This window comes from Toxotes jaculatrix, chromosome 11 (assembly GCF_017976425.1).
Source record: "Toxotes jaculatrix isolate fToxJac2 chromosome 11, fToxJac2.pri, whole genome shotgun sequence".
Lineage (NCBI taxonomy): Eukaryota > Metazoa > Chordata > Actinopteri > Toxotidae > Toxotes > Toxotes jaculatrix.
Genome location: NC_054404.1, coordinates 3,777,972 through 3,798,476, shown reverse-complemented (window position 1 = coordinate 3,798,476; position 20,505 = coordinate 3,777,972). Strand labels below are relative to the sequence as shown.

At 41.4% G+C, this 20,505-nt stretch overlaps 2 protein-coding genes across 2 annotated transcripts; both read right to left on the bottom strand.

Annotated features, from left to right (window-relative positions):
• Window positions 1-277: 277 nt before the first annotated feature.
• mtx2 (metaxin 2) lies at window positions 278-3,260 on the bottom strand. The gene is made up of 10 exons (XM_041049175.1): window positions 3,108-3,260; window positions 2,585-2,632; window positions 2,440-2,486; window positions 2,020-2,092; window positions 1,789-1,865; window positions 1,488-1,580; window positions 1,272-1,310; window positions 1,062-1,187; window positions 844-920; window positions 278-550 (listed from the first exon to the last, which is right to left on the bottom strand). The coding sequence occupies exons 1-10, from the start codon at window positions 3,145-3,147 to the stop codon at window positions 391-393; spliced, it is 780 nt and encodes a 259-aa protein (XP_040905109.1). The 5' UTR covers window positions 3,148-3,260; the 3' UTR covers window positions 278-390.
• Window positions 3,261-5,317: 2,057 nt separating this feature from the next.
• Window positions 5,318-20,203, bottom strand: LOC121189243 (homeobox protein Hox-D4b-like). The gene is made up of 6 exons (XM_041049176.1): window positions 20,171-20,203; window positions 19,777-19,820; window positions 18,187-18,240; window positions 17,916-17,984; window positions 7,798-8,032; window positions 5,318-7,132 (listed from the first exon to the last, which is right to left on the bottom strand). The coding sequence occupies exons 3-6, from the start codon at window positions 18,217-18,219 to the stop codon at window positions 6,807-6,809; spliced, it is 663 nt and encodes a 220-aa protein (XP_040905110.1). The 5' UTR covers window positions 18,220-18,240; window positions 19,777-19,820; window positions 20,171-20,203; the 3' UTR covers window positions 5,318-6,806.
• Between the last annotated feature and the right edge of the window lie 302 nt (window positions 20,204-20,505).

The window sequence follows — 20,505 nt, the reverse complement described above, 5'->3', positions numbered from 1 at the left end:
AGATCAGACTGACCAGAGAATGTGTTGTGTGCTCTTGTATTGTCACTATTCTGAGAAATGTGTTTAACTTGGAAAAAAACTTTTTCGATCATATACATGTGGAGTTAACAGGCTTAGGAATGATCTGTATAGTAAAGAATTCCCTTCCTGGAATATTTACTTCGAAACACCTTAATCCTTTAGTGGACTGGCTCCTCAGGACTCCTATCAGCTGCATGCAACAACGTACCAGCAGGAAGCACAATGGGGAGCAAAGGAAGAATCAAGGAGACATGTATGTGAATAAAAGCAGTTTTTAGCTTCTCAGAGCTACAGGGAGGGAATGAGAGACAGAAGGACAGAATGTACAAGATGTGATAATACAGAGACACAGAGGTTATTTTCAGTCCTTCAAGAGTTTTTGTCTTCAAAGTAGGTCTGTTCGATACGTCTGCAGAACGACAGCAGGTTGCTGTAGCTCTTGATCCTCTCTGCCAGCTCAGTGCTGGTCAGTCTGGTTGTCAGTATAGTGAAGAGGTGACCGAACACCAGTGCATCCAGCTCTGTGGGCCTGCAACACACACAGATACACACTTAATTATAGTGATGTGACAGTTTTATACCACAAGGTGGTGCTACAGAAAAAGTTGTCAGATGCTTCCAAACATTTTTGTCCACTTTGGCTTGGGCTCCTTTAAAGTCACATAAAACTAGGGACTCAGCATCCTGCTGAAATACTGAAATATCCCCAAGCACTATAAGACCTAATGTTGTTTGTCATTCAGCTGATACGGCAGACAGAGAAAATCAACCCACGTTAGACAGGAACTACTCAAACAGCCACACACACAGACAGATACATACTGTTTATTAAAGAAGTAGGGTTGTGTTCCCAGCCTCTGGGAGAGAGCCTGGCAGCACTGACTCACATCTTCGTAAACCTGAAACACAAGAGCAGACAAAACGTTTTTGTGTGTTTGTCAATTTATGTCAACATTTTGTGAGACTACAAAAACATAAAGTAAGATCTGGGGAAACCTGAAAAGAATTGTAAAACTTGTGAAATATCAAACGTTGCTGACCTGATCCAGGGTTTTCCCTCCCCAGCCGATGGCATTCATCTTCCTGCGAACCTCCCACTGCTTCTGATAGGCGAGGATGTTACTCAGGGGCCACGAGTAAGGACTGCTGTATCTGGGACGAGAAATCTACACAAAGCACACACGTGTGATTAAGAGGCAATGAATGATCACGGTAAAACCTTTAAGTAAAAAATTACAAAGCGTACACACCTCAGCAGCTGTAGGGTCGTCACACCACTGGATGTACAGCTGTGGAGGAGAGAGGAGACTGAAATGAATGACAGATGTGATACTGAAATAATGACTGTATTCTGTGTAACTGCGTTGAGGTTCTAATACCAGTATTACTGTTTCAGCTGTGTGTTTTGTTATATGGCAGTGAAAGTATTTGTGTGTGTGTGTGTGCGTGCGTGCGTGTGTGTGTACCTCAGCAGTAAGCAGCATGTTGTTGACCAGCTCCATGTATGCTTTCATTTCAGCTCTTTGAACATCATCCAAACCATCGCTCAGAGAATGACCCTGAAAACCCCAAAACACAGCAAAGCTTGGATGAATCCTATTTTTCAAACAAACAATCAAATAGATAAATAAGAACATACTAACAGACTAGTGAATTCCTAAAATGTGTAATAGTCCAAGCAAATTGGACTATAAATTTACATGAACAACAAGCAGGCTGTGATAAAGTCAATAACACCTTCAGTGTCAGTATATGAAAATTACTCACCTTAGCTTTGGTAAACTGCACTATTGGCCCGAGTTCTGACACCACCTGGTTCCCCACATGAATAAAGGGAATCTTACCTACAGAGACACACATAAAACACACACACACACGTTTTCCACCACAAACACTACAATTTTGTGACAAAGCTGGAATTCAAACATGGTATTCACTGCATGACAAGAAAGGGACAATACAGAGAAAGGTAGCCTCGACCGCAGCATGTGTACTCACCAGAGGGTGACATGTATTCAGCATTTGCTCTGCAAACCACCTGCACTGGTAAACCGCACATTCTGAGGTAGGCCTGCACAGAGGAGAAATGGAACAAGGTCAGTTAGCGGTCAAACAGTAAACTGAGGTGACTCTGTCCATAAGAAATACATGACAACAGCGTTGATGATCTATTAATCATTAGTTTAAATTCAAAGAGAGGCATCATGCATGCAGAAACTATCAACCATGTAAGATATGCTGATCCATTCTGCAGCTAGATGGTAATATCATGAGGTCAGTCTGGGATTACAGTCTGGGAGACACTGAGAGAGCTGAAATCCACAGAGGAGCTGTGTCAAAAAGCTGTGTGCAGGTGTGCTGAGGGGAACAGGTGCTGCTTTAAAGGCCAGAGGGCGCTCACAACAAACAGAACTTCACCTGAACAGCCAGAGATGAGGCACAGTCTGACAGCAGAATCTGATCATCTAAAGAAGAAAAGACAAGAAATAACACGGAATGTAAACAACTACAGGATAACTGATCGTTGGTATTATCTCTCCATTTCAGACAAACACTGACTTACCCTTCAGCGGCTGGTACAAGGTTGCATTTTCAGGCCAAGGCTCAGCAGCTGCCACAAAATTAGAAAGTGATTAATCAGCCTTTCGAGTCTTTATTTTTGCTCATGAGTATAACTACTAACACTCAGTAACAGTTCAGGTTAATGTCATGTCATAAGTTATTATGGGAACGTCCCATTAACGTCTATATAAGCCGCGTAAAATCCAAGATGGCACATTACTTCTGACATGCGCGGCAGCAGAGCTGCTCGTGTCGGAGCCGCCTGCGTTAGTGGTTGAATTTAACATCTTTTAACTGCGCTTCGTTGGAATAAATCGTCGACACATCGACACCGATCCTTCCGAACTGCTCCTGTCCTCCCTCGGGTTTGTATTTTCAACACGAGTCGTTTTATTATTAGAATAACCTGTCTGGAATGGGCTCAGCTCTCGGTTAGCCATCTAGGACAAGCGTTAGCGGCTAAGCGGCTAAAGCTAAATAAATAAACAATAACAGAGGCTCGCGGGGCAACGTCAGCGCTTTACCTGCCATCTGCGACACGAACGCCTCTGCCGCAAGAGACATGGTGCTGCTGCTGCTATGTCCTTATTACTAAATAATAATAATAATGACAAGTGAGGTCAGTTCCACTGTATGTAAGTATAAGGGCAAGTGCTTGTTCTGCAGTCACGGACTGGTCCGCCAGCGTTTAATGTCCCGGGCAGAAACAGTTTCTCCGGTTTTCAGTTCCTGAGCTGGAGACGGCTGCAGCTGCTGTCCGTGGCTTTTCCATCTCCCTCGATTCTTGAATTAATATCCACGACCATTTGTGATGAAGGTGTTGTGAGGATTTTTCTCCAGTCTGCTGGGGGTCGGCAGCAAATAGAGAGGGTGGACAAAATAACAGAAACACCACACAGTGTAGTCCAGTAACACCTGCAGAGGTCATGCTTTTACATCTTTTGCAGTCTCAGCGACTTGCTTTGTGTTTGCTTATCTGTTTCACTAATTTTGTCTTCTTCTAATCTTATGCATCACACGTGGCAAATACTGCACTGTGGGCTGTTGCCCCTAACTGAGAACTTTTCAAAGTAAAATGACCCCAGTCTGAAAGTTTGCCTGAGCTTCTCTAATGCTCGTCTCTGTCTCTTTCAGGCTGAAGTACTTGGCGCAACCAGTCGGGGGCATCCCTGCTTCACCACACTCAGACTGGGAAAAGGCAGGTTGGTGTGACACACAGTTGCCTACAGGCAGAACGTTCACCAAGCGCAAACACACACACACACACACCTCGGACACTGCAGGATATGAAATGTTTTCATTGTACGCAAGAATATAGACTGTTTACTTTAAACGACGTTCATTAGAAGACACGTGGCCGGTTTCGCACTACTGTCTGGTTTATTTGTAATATTTTATGTTTTTATCCATTTGTATTTAAACCACATTTACTGTGTATATGAACAACCAGTGTAATCGAATATGTGCACAGAATAGGACCATAGCGTTAGATTCCAGATTCATAGTTTGACATTGTTTAGTGGTTTACTGTGGGTTATTTCACAAGTGACGTATCCCCCATTTTTCTTTGTCTGTGGTGTATCACATTGCAGACATGCAGACCTTTAGAAGCTTTTCGTTTCCGAGAGAATATTTGACCTTGTGTTATCCTGACTGATCGGGTTTGTGGTGGATCCTAAATATGTGACAGATATTCCAGATTTGCGCTCTGTCAGCCCCGTTGTGCCTTTCCTGCACATTTAACCGCGTCTCGACCGGAAGCCACCAATTAATGGCACTCTGCACTCACTTCCCTTCCATCCTACCACACACACACACACACACACAACACACACAGGCAAACAGAGAACTGTTCTCTCACGGAAAGCAGCCTATGTTGTCCTTGTGCGTAAACGATGCGCAAAAGGCGCATAGAAATCACAAGATCCTGTAATCCTGTATAAGATTTTCCAAGTAGCTTCGAATAATTTTTGAACCATATATAAAGAGGTTGATAGTCCACGTGTAATGCAGAAAAAAATTATGCATTTCACATTTGAAAGATCTTGACAGATCTTGACTACTCTTCTGTATGATGTTGAGACAGCTGTTTCCAGCACGGGCTCCTTCAGGCACCTACATCTATATTTTGGCTTCAGACAGTGTGTAATGTCCTGATGATAAAGTGCTAAGGATCAGCGTTTATCTGCGGAATAATTCGGAGCACATTTTAAATCCTCCCACGGGATAAAATCGTCACACTTAAGCAGCGTCTCAGTTTAGACATCACGGGCGGGATATTTGTCTTGGTTCACCTCAAGTGACTTGACGGTCCGTTAAATTATGACTGTAACAAAGATCGTGTGTGAGAGGCTACAGAGGATCACTCCATTTCACTTTCATGTTAAATATTCATTACTTTTCCCTCATGTATTAATACATATGGGCAATGAAGGGAGATTCTTTTTATGCGTAACGGATCGAATATTTGTATATGAGCTACAGACGAAGATTGTGAAATCGTCTTTCATTCATAAACCGTGCTTGGAGTGATTTTGTTGCGTCACTTCCGTCGATTCTCTCTCTCTCTCTCTCTCTCCACCAATAAATCTATTCTCCGTTGTCTGTGTGCGTGTGTGAGATTGTGAGTGTGTGTGTGTGTGTGTGTGTGTGATTGTGTGTTAAGGAAAAATATTTGCAGCTTTGCAATTTGAAACATTTTTTAATTTCTATCAAAACATTTCCACATATAAAAATTTTTTACACGAGTTTTACTTTTTTTTTTCAAAATGAACACATACAAAAGGACGGAGATGATGCTTGCTACGAAGAATAAAATAATATGCTTCTAAATAATACAGATAAAAAATAAGTACTGGCGTAGGCTAAAGTAGAAATCAATAGCATATTAAACTGGAATCAAACAGAGAACATAGTCTTTGAAAATACAACATTATGCCATTTCAGAGAGGATTATTTTAAATCCCTCGGTGCTGAATGAAACAACAGACTTTTCAGAAAGTTCTTTTCGTTAAAACCCTGTGACCCTGAGAAAATGTGTTGGATTTACAGTCAGCGCCGTATATTTAAAAACCTGTACATCCAATTTGTCTGTTTTTAATTCTTTTTTTAATTTCCCCGCGCGTAAAAATGTGTGACTTCTCCCCTAAATTAATGAAAAGTTTATTGATCTTATGGTGATAAGGAAAAAATGTGAACATGGCTAATGATCCTACCAAGTATTCATAGTTTTTGGATGCTCCTCTATGTACAAAATAAAAGGTACAACATTATTTGTCCAACCGTTCTGCAGGTCAGCCGCGGAGCAATTTGGTGTTGTTCATTCAGTCCTGTTCATTCTTTTTCCCCTTTAAATCTGTAGAAACTAAATTTTGGTAATGTGCATATTCATAAGTTAAGCTATTTAATCTTTTAGGTAGCTATTTAAAAACCCTGTATTATGTTTACCCTGTAGAAATAAAACCCTGTTTTCTCCAAAAGACACAATCTGTCCTCGTGCACCGCAGACAGGCAGAGTTTGGCGAGACTGCAATCAATTATAGGCACTGTGCTTTTACGCCTTCGATATCGGATGTCTAAACATGAAACAGTTCACTAATTGTTACAGAGATGTCAGGTCGTTTACATGTAAAATGTCTACATGTAAGCAGAGCTGCAACGATTAGATGAGTTATTGTTAAAGTTTTTTTGCAGTTTTCAGTTTCTGAACTATGAAGATTTCCTGCTTTTCTCTGTTTCATATCATATTAAAGTGAATATCTTTGGTGGTTGGACAAAGTAAGACATTTGAATAAGTCTTCTTGGACTCAGAAACGGATGAGATGGATATTTTTCACCATCTTCTGACATTTCATAAACTAAAGGATCAATGGATTAACTGAGAAAATAATTATTAAGTATTATTAAGTAAATTGGAATAACCATTTATTGCAGCCCTAAATGTAACTCAGACTTCCCCTAATTAATTAAATATCAGACTAAAAATTGATGCATTCTCTGTACAACAGAAAGATTTAAAAACATTTAAAACATGAGGCAAAATACATTTTTAGTATTTATAACGCCTGCTGCTGACCTGTGTATCGATGGATCATTTTAAAGCTGTGGAGAATTGTTTCAGGACCGCAGTTACCCTGGATCAATGTAGCGACATGAGTTTTGGAGAGTGAAGGTGCTAACATGGCTGCCACCGACGGCCAAACTCTGCTCCCACCCCCGTGTTTTCAAACAGTTATCACCGCCTTCGCGTTACTATCGGTGCCGCCGCCGCCGCTGCTGCTGCTGTTGTTGTTGTTGTCCGTTGTCTTCTTGTTTTTGCTCCGTCCTTTGGTGTTCGGCAGCTTGTTGTCCTTCTTCCAGCGCATGCGCCGGTTCTGGAACCACACCTTCACCTGCCGCTCGGACAGGCAGAGCGCGTGGGCCACCTCGACACGGCGTCGGCGCGTGAGGTAGCGGCTAAAGTGGAACTCCTTCTCGAGCTCCAGAACCTGCTGGCGCGTGTAGGCCGTCCGCAACCGCTTTGGCTCCGGTCCCACGTGGTTAGGATTAACTAAAATTTAACAAAGAAAAAAAGGGAGAAAGAATTAAAGCCAGAAAATGCATTTAATCTTACTTTTTTAAAATGTTATTTTCTATTATGAATATTAGTATTATTTTTAAAAAACGATTGCATATTCCCTAAATTAATCTTTGTTTTGTTGCATTAGCCTGAAAGTCTAGTATTTTAAAATCCCAGTAAAACAGTTATCTTCATTTGTGGTTGACTGGGAAGAGATCCAAGAAACAATTTTTACTTTTAACTTGCAGCTTTTTGTTCAGCCGTACATCTCACACACACACACACACACACACACACACACACACACACACACACACACACACACACACACACACATACACATACACACACACACACACTGTGGCAGGGCCATAAAACTTTATAGGGGTTGTAATTCTCCCTGACTCTCACTGAGATCATAAATAACTCGACAACAAAAACGGTGCTTACAAATGGACAAAACACTAGAAAGCAAGAATGAAAGAATGAAAGAATGAAAGGAAGAAAGAATTAAATAAAAAAAGAAAGAGAAGAATGAGAGTGCATCTGGCAGATAAAAACATAAACAATGGAATCAGACAAACAAATGATGGAGAAATGAAATGGAGAGATTGTGGAGCAGAGATAGAAAGATGTAAATCTTCAGGCTGTCTCACCATGAGCGACGTGCACTTTCTTCATCCACGGGTAGACAACAATAGGCGGCTTATCTTTGCCCTGGCAGGCCGTTTTCCTCTGCACCTGAACGGGCTTTGCACAGGTCATCCAGGCCTGACACTGCAGGTCACCCACGGGGAATCTCTCCTTACCGGGGGCGTCTGTCTCTCTGTAGCCAGGGAAAGTCGCACCTTGGTGCTGCGAGTGGTCCTCTCCATCCTCCCGGTGATGCCCCTGCAAAGAGTGTTGATAGCCGGTTTGTTGTTGTGTGTAAGGAGGCGGAGGGGGCTGCATGGGCTGATAGCCCCCTCCATAACTACCACTGTCCTGGGGGTTGTTGTAATACCCCCCTTGGTCACTAAAATTACTGTAATCTTCTTCACATGGCGGGAACTGCGGCTCAGCATATTTACAGCTCACCACGTAGGACTCCATGATTGATTTATAGCGAGGCTGGTAGGAGAATACTAATTTTTCTTTCTCTCCCCTCTCTCTGTCTCTTTTTCCCCCTCTGGCATCAAGCCATCCTGCGGCTGTCAAATAGACGGACGGCCGCGCGGGCCACGTGACCCCGCGGCCAGCCAATGAGAGACAGCGCTGCGGGTTGTTTATGTCAGACGTAATGGGATAATTTGAAGGAAAAAAAAATGTTCATTATAGGACTAATGAAGATTTGCTGGTGGGGGGAATGGATGGATGTTTGTGGACTTTGAAAAATAAGGTTAAGAAGTTAAAGAGTTAAAGACTGCTGACTCTATCTAATCTTGTCTCTTCATGTGCACACTCCCCACCCCCTCACACAAACCTATTGAAAATGCACGGACTGTAGATTTATGACTTTTAGCTGACTGACTTTTACCCCCACACAGATGGCCGGAGCTGAAAAATTAATCTGTCCCATATTGAGGGACGGCGGGGCCATATTTGGCCTTGTGGCGAGTCAAAGGACGGACAACAAAACGTGGCCGGTCAGAAAGGCCTCCAATAAAAGAATGGGATAAAAGGTTCCCAGACAGTGACTAGTAGTTGGCTTTGTTTGGCTGGGGTCAGCCCGAGGTGTCCCGTTCACCACCAACCACTCGGCTTTTGAAGGAGAAAAAAAATGCATTGCTTGGCTTAAAAAATGATGCTAGAGTAAGTTGAAGGAGAGAAAAATGCGACAGGGCTTTAAAAAATCAGGATAAATTATGCAGGATGAAAAATTTAAAAAAGTGTGAAAGAGATAAGTGAGAATATGCTAAATTTAAGCCCTCACACGAAGAAAGAGTCAGATAGGAAAGTGAGGATGTCAGAGCTCCGTGCGAGTCTGATTATTTTATCTTTCGCTAAAATGAACTTATTTCTGTCCAAAACGCTAAATCACAAAAAAGATCTTTGCGCTGAGGAGTACACCATAAATCTGTGTTACATCCTTAAGGATTTCACGAGGATTTCAGCACCTTCTGTGGCTGCAGCTCCTCTAAGGATGCTGAGCCAAAACCTCTTAATAACTCATGTGATGTCCCATTACTCCTGCCTTATATAGCCTGTAATAATCCTCTAATAAAGAGGAGAGGAAGAAAATGTTTTTGCTTGGCTGGGGTATTAAAGGAGCTCATGTGAAGGATGTAATGGGTCTGAAGATTTTGGCATGGCTGACAGAGAACAAGTGAACTAGAGATTATATGGCCTTAATCTGTCTCATCTACTGAGTCATTTGTTCAGAGTAGCTCATAGTAAATGACTGAAAATCACTGATAAGCTACTATGTATGTGATGAAATGGCTAAATGCTTCTTTACGTTGTCAGATTAAATAATTTTTACCTTTGTCTCATAGGCAGTGGTGGAGTATAGCTACAAAGCATTTTAAAATACACTTTTTAAATAGAATGTATAGATTACACTGCATTTAAATCTTTAATCAGACATTTACTGACATCATGGTATAAGCTAAAATAAAGCAAGAGATTTTTTTTTTTTCAAATGCTTTACTGTGCACAAACATCTTCACAGACACACTGTCCATTTGAGCGGGCTGCAGAAGTGATGTAACTGGGGGCAGCGAGTCACATCACTCATTTTGATTAAATTCTTTAAGTTTACATGCACAGCCTGCAGATCAAGGTATTGTGCTGTTGTGTATTCTTAGGATGCAACCAAACTATTGTGTTGATACCGTAACCGAGACTTGACTGAGCAAGCCATAACGCAACCAGGGAATCGGATCCAGTCATTGACATTGCATACTGTGTAAAACCAGGCTGTGAAAACCATCCTGCTCGATCTGATGATCAGTTCAGACTCAAACAGCACAGGGAGACATGATGACTTAACTTCCCCATCACCTAAGAGGAGCTTCTCTGTGCATAACACTACACTAATGCCGATCAGGTCCAGCCTCTAATGTGGGAAAGTGTAGAACTGTAGAATTTAAAATGGAGAACTGAAGACATATGTGTTCCTTTGGCAAATTAAAGGCGCTGTAAACAGTGCTCAGTTTTTCCTTGGCTTCCATGGATTTTGATAGATGGTTAGTCATCGCCCATAGACTCCCCTAGAACCCAATCTGTGACTGAGGCAGCTCCACACACATTCGGTTCTACAGGGTATATATAGGCGACGGCTCACTTCACGGCTGGCTGCTGATGACTTCTTTTTGTTGCTGATGGACATTTACTCTCATATGTCCTCATTCAGAAATTTATTTTTCTCATTGAAGACATTGTACCTTCTAAAGCTCTACCTACAGACAATGACAGTATCTAAAAAACCCATTCAGCTCATCTCTTTATTTTTAAGAAGTGTGTGTTTCTGTTGTTCAACGTGTGATGCATCAGTGTCATTGTATAATTTACTGAAACCATTAAAGGTGCTGTAGCATGTCGCTTTTTGACATCAATAACTCATTATGGACGTACCGTGTTAATTTTGATACATATGTGTAGTTACTGTGAGCAAGTGAGTCCAACATGTAAAAGACGGGCAGTGTCAACAGTGGACAAGCACCGTGGACAAGGTGGACATCTTCTAGTTGGGAAACCTGCATGAAATCGGTCTTGTAGCACACTGTGATTTACAGAACAGAACAGAAATCATGCTCTGATGTTTGAACACGCTCTGCGGTAACACATCGTTCAGCAGCACACTGCAAAAGCATTTTTAATAAGTATGAGTGACCTCAGTGATAACTGAGCGCCTGTAGCATTGTCCGTTAGCGCCAAGTTCCTCATTGAGCTCTACACTCCCTGGCCACTTTATTAGAAACACCTATTCACTCTAATTCAGTTCAGCACAATGGGCCTGTCACATATTCCACCTTTACAAAGCTAATAATGAAAGTAATTCAACTATGTATTTATTACTGAAGGTAGGACAGGATGCCCTAAATATAAATAAAATTGTGAAAACTGAATTAACATTAAAGTGTTAACAGTTTGTCACTGATGAGCTCATTTGGTTGAATAAGCCTTGTACATTTGGTTATTTTAAACGTGATAATGAACAGGAACCAGTCTGTATCACAGGCCTCTGCAGTTTTTAAATCCACCTCTTTCACAATTTCACCAGCCCTCCAGGATTTGTGGATTGAACATGACTCCCTAATGACAACTGGACACTTGCCAAAGTCACTGGTAAACAAGCCACCAGCCGCAGTGTAAACGTGACCATAATTTGAATGGTGGCTAATGGTGATTTCCGAACTTGGTCTGGACCTCAGATTGGACTAAAATGAGGACCACAGTGCTCGAACGAACATGGCCCTGGGGGCAAGTCTGAGTTTCTCATCTAGATGCTGCTGAAATACATTTATGATGGTCCACAGCCCCTGTAGATGTTTATAATTCAACATCTGCCATCAGCTGGCCGGTGGAAGCACCACAGGCCACATCCAGGAATATCTGAGTTTAAATTATAATCAGGCAGTCTGCAACAAAAGGCACTTTTACCAATGATATGGACGATAGCATCACCATTATTGTGACATCGTTATTGTCTCTTTGTACACTGGTTTTGCTTGGACACATATTAAATGAAGGGTAAAACACATATATATGTGTATATTTTGTATTGATTTTTGTCCTACTCTGTTTATCAAAGTCCAGGCTCGACTGAAGGCAACATTATCCTCATCTTTTTCCAGTCTCACACGCATGGCAATATTGATGGCTATTAAAAACACTGGTGGCATTTAGTTGCAACATATGCTCAAATAATATGGTAGGTGTGTGTGTGTGTGTGTGTGTGTGTGTGTGCGCGCGCGCGTGTGTGTTTTTACTGTAAATTTTCATCAAGATACCAAAGAGATTCTCTGTTTCCATTTTTTGCCCCGAGCAATTTTCTGTGCTCTGGCAGAGGCTGGTTTCTGCTTGTTTACCTTTACTAAACTCCCATGGCCATTTGAGTGAGTGGCTGGTGAAAACTCTGCTCTGAACCATTTGTTGCTCTGGCAAAAAAAAAGGCTTGGGTTGCACGGAGTGAGAAGAACAGCAAAACTTTATATAAAGCAAGATTGGTTTCACATGAAACAGTGGGAAAGGTAAACACAAAAGCGTTTTAAAGCTGAGCTAAACGCAAGCTCCTAACCATTCAGACTGATTTGGTTGAATAATGAAACTACAGAGTTCAGAGCACCTTTCTGCAGATGTGCGAAGTACAAATGGTCAAAAATCTATTCAGCTTGGGACTATTAATCCATGCCTTGAGTAAAAAAAGGATTTTGACCTAAAACTTTCATTTTTCACGATTATTCCAGGCTAAATTCTTCTAGTAAATAGGGGTTTGAAGACTGGAGTCATTAGCTCGCACCTTTTCAATGGGGTTCCCCAGCTCTGAACTTTGGTGGACTCCTTTTAGAGGCAACAACAACAACGGAGTGATGTTTCGGTTTTTGAAAGAGCATTCTTCTTTAAGAATGTAGCCTAGCTGCCGTCAGGTCGCCAGAGGGTCAATCAGAATCGTTGACCGCTGGTTCACCGTTTCATTAGTCCTCGCGCTGGACAGGGCCACGCAGGGGCTCGAGCTGGGGACCATCCAGAGTTCAGGCGGCCTGCGGGAGTCGCGAGCCCATTGTTCCACGGGTTTCTCCCTCCGCTAGATTATTGTTGTGCAAAGGCAAACGCCGAAGTTAAAGGGTCGAAGTGTGAGAAAACGAGGCCATTTTTATACTGAAATATGATCGACTCGTTTCATTTTAACAGGCGGGATCTGCTGTTTCTGTGCTGCATCCTCGGCTACTGTCATAAATCAGTTTTCAATTATTGGCAGAGTACTGATTAACGTCAGCTCTTAGGTTGTAAACTAGTGTGTTACAGGAGAAATATTCTTGCACTCATCAGCTGTTCTGCAGATATTTTTCTGAATTCATAGTTTTCAGACCAGCAGCACGCAGCTCTGCTGCTCTTTGCCACAAACGGCTCAGTAACATAATCAGCTGTTCTCATAAACAGATTATTGCCTTTTACGCAAACTCTTAAATAAATTCTCTTCTCATCCCGAGTCGGGTTTGTGATATAAAGCCATTCAGATGTGGCTTTTCTTTCTGGGGTCGTTTCACTTTTTCATCTTAGACAGGCTGACCGCCGGCTCACCCCTCCGCCCCCGGCCCTCTGCCGGGTCAAAGCCGAGCGCAGGGCAGCTTTAACCAGGTTTAGACATTAACTGCGACCTCCAGCCCTGCATGGGAACCCGCATGCACCGTCTCGGACTGACCAGCGCGAAAGAGCCGCAAATTGTGACTGTGAAATCGGGCAGACGAAAAGCTGAGGTCTATTTAAATTAAATAAAATTCAACGCAAACACTGATTGCATTGTATTTGATTCAATTTGCGGAATTTTAGATTTTTTTATGTCTACAGCTGCAGCACACTCTGTGGAAATCATATTATCAGTCTATGCTCGAGCGAATTGTGATTACACATTAATCAGATCCATTTAATGGCTCTGAAACTAAAAAGGAATTAAGCAAAATCACATGACCGCAAATGATGGTATTTAACATAAGGAAAACCAAATGCGTTTAAAGGACTAAAATAATGATAAATAAATGTAATTATAGGTGATTTTAAATAGGTAAAATATAATCATCGGTGATAAATATTCTACTACTACTACTACTACTACTACTACTAATAATAATAATAATAATAATAATAATAATAATAATGGAAGTGTTGAACAGCACAAAACATATAGCCTACCAAACAACAGTCCTTCCACAAATATCAGTAGCTGTGTGTAATTGTGAACCAGTCTGGACTGAAAAATATGTGAATGTCTGTTTCAGAAAACCTGTAATGTTGCACCAGTTCTACGGAGCTGCTGATTATCGGCTAAATACAATACGGCGATCTTCAAAATAAAATAAAATAAATAGGTTACGGTAGTTAAAAAAAAAAAAAAACGAATTTAGTGGCAAACATCGGTACACAACAGAATCCAATAAAGCCAAAACTACATCTTAGAGAAAAGTACCTTATATTGCAATATTTGCTACTAACTTTGAAGATCCCTGCATCAAAAATGTTCTACAGCCCTTCACGTTATTTGTTTCACGGTTGTTTTGATTTAGAAAATTTATGAAACCGTTATTGTGTTTTGTTTTCTTTTTTCCCGTCATGCAGTTATGGAACAGAGCTGTTGACTGTAATCCAAATTTTCTCCTTGTCATTAAATGTTAGTGTATTGTTCTCTGTCGTCTCCGCCTCTGTTTATGGGCTGTTTGGTGTCATCAAAAATAGCTGTAAAATTTAACATCTCAAGAAAGTGTCATAATTCAGGCTGTGTTTACATGTCTACACAAACATCCACCAACAAAGAACGAAAAATCCTTCTGAAACAGAAGGAAGATAGAAACAGTCTAAATGTGTTTTCTGATTAGATTTCGTTAGAGCTTCATCGAAGTTATTATGAGTCGCAGTAATAGTAGTGTTATTATTCTAAGACCCTGTACATAAGCCTAAAAATCTTCAACATATGGAATCAGAAAGTAAAGGATGTCTTCTGAGGAACACACATGCTGTGGAAATCTTACACACACACACACACACACACACACATAGTTCGATGTTAAGGGCTTCCTAAGATACACGTTGAAACACACACTTACTTTAACTTAAAAACAAAAACCCAAAGATCCAAACAGGATTGCGGTGAACGGATATTGGTATCAACCGCCTCTCTGTGCTGTGAGGTGACTGATATTAAACATATAACCCTAAACAGTCCTTGAGTCTGTCCTTGAGCAAATTAAATTAATTGTAGGTGTTTTTAGGATCTTTCACTAATTTTGTTGTGTATTTAACAGTTAAAATTTTCAAGTTAAAATTATTAGTTAACTTGATAAGCTCAAGTTTAAAACGAACAAACAAAAAAAAAAAAAAAAAACAACAGCAGCAGCAGCAACAAAAATATCTAAACTGAACCAAGTTTATTCTTACCCTGAAAAACACCTTGAATTTCAGCAAATCAAGGCCTTGAAAGTCGTTGAATTTGTCGTTGAAAAAAAAGGGAACAATTTCAGCCAAAACTATAACCTCTGCAGTGAGTTAATTCGATCATATTTTGGACTACAGGTGGATCTCTGGACCCCCTCACCCTCTCCATCGAGGGCCTTTGGGGGGGTCCCCGGACCACCGCTTTGATTTGGGGAACACTCCCCCCCCCCAACTCTGGTCCTCCATCTGCCCCCCCCCACCCCTGGGCCTTACAGTCATAACTTCATATCTGTGCCAAATATGAAAACAAGACTCACTTACTGTTCTGCTCTGATCTCGCGTTAAAACACGATCGTTCGTTCGGCTACTGTAAAGTCCCGTCGGCTCGGATCGAAGCTGATAATCGGAACCGTCTCCGTTGTTTCTCTCGGCGACACAAAGAGCATTCTGTTGATTTCGGACAAATATCGGCTACCAATCCCATCTGGCCGCCTGTCGGCTATTCTCTCTGAGTTATATTTTGGGGCTTGTCAAACCGCCGGCAATAAAACACACTTTATTACCGTCACGTGCTCCGTTTTTTTTTTTTTTTTTCGAAGCTCACACGCGGGTTCATAAATTATTAGGCCCTGCACCAAGAGCCACTTTATTCGATAGCCTAATGGCGCCAAAGAAAAAACACCCTTTAATCTCTGGGGTTTTGTGCCGTTGGTGCGTTTTAACTCATTTACATATATTGATTTGAGTGGTTGACCTTTATTTTTTTTCTCTTCTCTGTTTTATTTTTAGCTTATTTTAAATAAGTGTTTCTCATTTTTGGAAGATTGCCTACCAACGAATCTGGTTTTCCTTTGTGTATATATATATGAGTTTAAATCGAAATATTTCTCTTATTTGGTCGAATTGGATCTTTTTATTTGGTTTTAATAATGAAGGGCAGCATCTTTCTTTTTTAAGAAGTTGTGTTGGATATTTTGTGAACGCAGAAAACATTGTGCGTAAAAAGGATATTTTCTGTGCGTAAAACAGGCAGCCTGCACGCTGCCACCCTGTTGAGACCCCGTGTGGTTCTCACTGCTCCACTTTCCTCCACAACGAGCAGAGACTAAACGCTGTTTGCATTTTTCCGGATGTTTCTGGAATGCTGTTTGGAGCATTTGTTTCCTGCTTTGATTTCCGTAAATGGGGAGCAATAAAACCATAAACGGGCTCTGAGAAAACAGACCGCGAGTCTGTGTGTGTGTGTGTCTGTCTGTCTGTGTGTGTCTGCGTGTCAAACTGGACACCGCTTTGCTTGCTTTAGCAGCTCTGCGGCTGCTGAGGACATTTAGGTGTCAAAGCAACATATAAAACCAAAACGTGTACATAAAAAAACCCTAAAAATCGACCTCATGCTTCCTTAATGATAGCTTAATAACAGCACACAGTCGAGTAATGACTCTAATAATAACATTCATAAGAATAATAGTAATAAGCATATTACTAAACGAGCATAACAGTTAAATAACAGGTACTTCACGTTAAATTCTGATCATTTTAAATCATGTTTCCTTGTCTTTCTTCAGCTTGTCTGTAGCTTTGATTCGTTCGCTTGTTTTTCATCGCAGAGCAGCCAGGATGTTCAGTGTTCAGGAACTCCAATGCAAAACGCTTTGGAGTTTTCTTTACTTTAATTAACAACGTGTCACCGCCGTTTTATTTAAACCACAGGCCACTTGAGCCCAGGATTTACGGCGTCTCGGCCTGGCCTCCTGCCCGAAAACGCCTCCTAGCTGCTGTAACTTCAAATCACAGCGCAGCGGATCAAGTCGCTGTGTTCGAAGTGCATTCAGGGTGACTGGGAGAAGAGAACTCCCATGACCTCCACGCCGAATGAACCCGCGGGGTGAAGGGAAGATGGGGTCGTTACCCGAGGCTGAACTGGCTCTGTCACTGATGCCATTGTTTAAATCGTCATCATTGGTGCTGTAGCGCTATCTAGTGTTTAAAAGACGCACAACAGCGCTCTCTCTGGCCATGAATGTGATCAGTGAAGGATTCAGCAGTGGATCCGCACCATGGTCTCATCTAATGATTTTCTTCGCTATTTATTATGATTTTTATAATAGACAGCATTTTCATTACTGCTAAGTGCTTTCAGAGCAAATATTCTATAGTATCGATTTTGATAGAATTAATTTGTCTCAGTTATTTGTGACTCCGTTTATTACCACTCACACACGCGTCAGTTATGCAGGTAAACAGGAAGAAAACCCTCTAATCATTTTTAATATTGTTAAAATAACCCACTTAGAGCACTGTGCAGCCCTGATGGAGGTCATCTGCTCTCTGAGTCCTGTCTTTCATCATCTGCAGTGCGTACAGCACTGTGTCTCACCTGTTTCCTCACTGTTACCGCCCCCTGGTGGTTCAGAGTAACAATAGCGCCCTCCACATAAAAAACTAAAATGGGACACAATTACCTGAACGTCCATCAGGAGTTTAACCAAAGCACCACTTTAAATTTAAACCCACAACAATCGAAATGGTGCAGCGTGATACAGCTCACTTATCATATGTCACACGGTAAATTTTTTAAATCTATTTGTTTAATCCAATAGGAAACCGCTTCACTGTTGCTGCATACAACAGATGACCAAATTGAAGTGAAAAATAACTGAACAGCTTTTTGTATTTGCTAACCATACTCTTTTCTTTTTGTTACCTGTATCAGATGATCGTGGCTCAGCTGCTTCGCTTTAAAAGCTCTGCTGGAGTTCTGACCGTGTGAGTTCTGACAAACGAATAAATAAAAGAAACACATTATCAGTTAAATGCATAAGAAGAAGCCTCCAAAAAATGTTAAAGACAGACAAGCCAGGACAGAAAGACCTTGAGACCAGTGTCTATTCTTAAATTCTACTGTGCTTTATTTTGTGGCTGTCTGGTTGTTGTAGCTAAGTGATGTTTGTAAAAATCAGGCTCTCGGGACAAACCTGCAGGTTGTTTTCTTCTTCACAAATGTCCATCTGAATCTGAGGTCTCTCATCCTGCAGGGACAGAGAGAGAGAGACATTCATAATATAAACACATTTCTAACTGTCTTGTTTCTGTCTTTAGTCACACTGTCTCTCTCCCCAGCTCTGTTTGTGTCTGTCTTGTGTCTTTCTGTCTTTCTGTGTGTCTCAGGCTTTAATTCAATGTTTGTCTCAATCTCTGCATCACTGTCTTTCCCATCTCCCTTTGTCTCTTTGTTTCTCTCTCTCTCTCACACACACACACACACAGACACATAAATACACACACATAGACACACACACACAGATTCCCTGCCGCATTGCAGTAGGTTGTAAATACTGAGTGCCAGCTGAGTTCAGCCGAGCAGCACCGGTGAAATACTGTCTTTGTTTCTCTCTATCTCTCACACCCCGCCTGCTGCCACCGTGGACACAAAAAAAGAAATGTAAAATTCAGAACAGGGAGAATATACCGTGTTTCAGCCTCTTTGTCTGTCTGACACTCAGGCTACCCTCATAAAAAAAAGAACGTCAATGAAAACAAAACCACGGAGGAAAGGATTCCTTCTGTCTTCTTCTGTCCATCTGTCCACGTACGTTTTGTGGAGGAGGAATGAGAAATTCTGTTTCTCTTACTCAGACCTCACAAGATTTGATTCAAAAACAGAATGAAGAAAGATTTGAGAGCTTAAATGTAAAAGTATGATATTTTCTGTTCATCTGTGGAGTCAGAGGGCAGATGATCCAGATATTCACACTGAAAGAACCACCAGTTTTTTGTTTTTCAGCTGAAGAGACACATGTGAAGCTACTCTGTGTGATAAACAGCTGGTGGATAAAACACCTGCACCTCTATGAAAACAGCCAAACTGCCAGCTAAGTGTCTTCTGACCACACTGAGACCTACTAAAGGCTGCACTTTGAGAGACAAACACTGTTTGGTAATTTTCCAATAATATTAGTTTAACTCCTCTTGAATGCACATTTATATTTCACTACACGAAAGCATCTATTAGTTCGTACACACACGTATTTGAAGATAACTTAAAGTTTTCTGCATCAGGTCTGGTAATTGTGACCAAACATAAGTGTCTTATTGTGTAGAATCTGTCATAAGGGATTGTGCCGTTCCCTCTTGTATTTCCTTGTAACCCTTTTGCAGCAGTTAAACAGGAATCCTCTTAACATGAGAGGTGGGTTCCCTAAACTCAGAGATTTGCAGATCTGTTTCTTCTATCGCCAAATGTTCAATCTAGAAATACACTTTTTACGTTCATATGCAGCTGAAACCTGAATCTGAAACACATTTTGCTGGTGTACAGACACGGTGGAGTCTCATGTATCATTAAAATGGCAAATCCAGATATTCTGCAGACAGTGCAGTCCATAGTAAAAGTCTCTTAATTTGTGTATCTCATCTATTATTCAACATAGAAATTAAAACCCATCGATCCGTGGACATTAAACACAACAATCCAGCAAATCTACCCACACCAGCATCTAGTGGAGCAATGAGTGGACATCACGTTATTAGATCACAGTTCAAATGTCAAAGCTCGGTGCTGGTACCTGATGTGATCGGTCTGCTGGGCTCCATTTTCCTCTGCAGCCTCCTGAGATCAACACAACACAACACAAATGAAAAAAAGTCTCAGAGCAGATAAAGACGAACTTTCAGTCAGAAACCAGTGAACGTTGCATTCGTCCAAACAAAGTTTTGAAGAGTAGAAAACGTGTAAAATAAATCTATGTACTCTTGTTGTTTTGCCTGTGAACAGTTTTTTTTTCAGTCTGTCGGTAATGAGCGTTAGTTTATGTCTGATGTGTGTAAACAAGCGGAATCCACACTGTTCGTTTTAGCATTAAAACGTTTAACGAATAAAATGTTAGAATCGTAGGCTGTTAGCTCGGGAAATGTTGCAGAGAGATAAATGCAAAACAAACGTTGAGAGAATTTGTTTACCGTACACGGAGGCGCGCGGCTGCCGACGAGCTGTTCTGGGCCACCGAGAGCGCGCGAGCTCGGGCCGCCCGTGAGGGTATGAGCTGCACTCGCGCACATGACCGCTGGCGGCCAATGGCGGGCTGTGTCGGCTCGTTAAACGGTGTGTGTGAGAGTGTGTGTGTAAATCGCGCGGTCAGAAAAGGGGATTTGTAGCAGCTGCTGCTCTCAGGAGAAAGTTGTGTTTCCAAATAAATAAACACACACACACACACACACACACACTGTGCCTGTATTGTAACTGTACCGAAATAAATGACAGGTCGTGTGTGTGTGTGTGACCAGACCAAAATAAC

Coding starts and splice junctions, on each gene's coding strand:
- mtx2 (XM_041049175.1), bottom strand. CDS start 3,147: ATGTCTCTTGCGGCAGAGGCGTTCGTGTCGCAGATGGCAG. Junction 2,487..2,584: donor CTTGTACCAGCCGCTGAAGG/GTAAGTCAGTGT, acceptor TTTCTTCTTTAG/ATGATCAGATTCTGCTGTCA. Junction 551..843: donor CCCTACTTCTTTAATAAACA/GTATGTATCTGT, acceptor TGTGTGTTGCAG/GCCCACAGAGCTGGATGCAC.
- LOC121189243 (XM_041049176.1), bottom strand. CDS start 18,219: ATGGACATTTGTGAAGAAGAAAACAACCTGCAG. Junction 17,985..18,186: donor AAGAAGAAAACAACCTGCAG/GTTTGTCCCGAG, acceptor TTCGTTTGTCAG/AACTCACACGGTCAGAACTC. Junction 7,133..7,797: donor GAAAGTGCACGTCGCTCATG/GTGAGACAGCCT, acceptor GTTAAATTTTAG/TTAATCCTAACCACGTGGGA.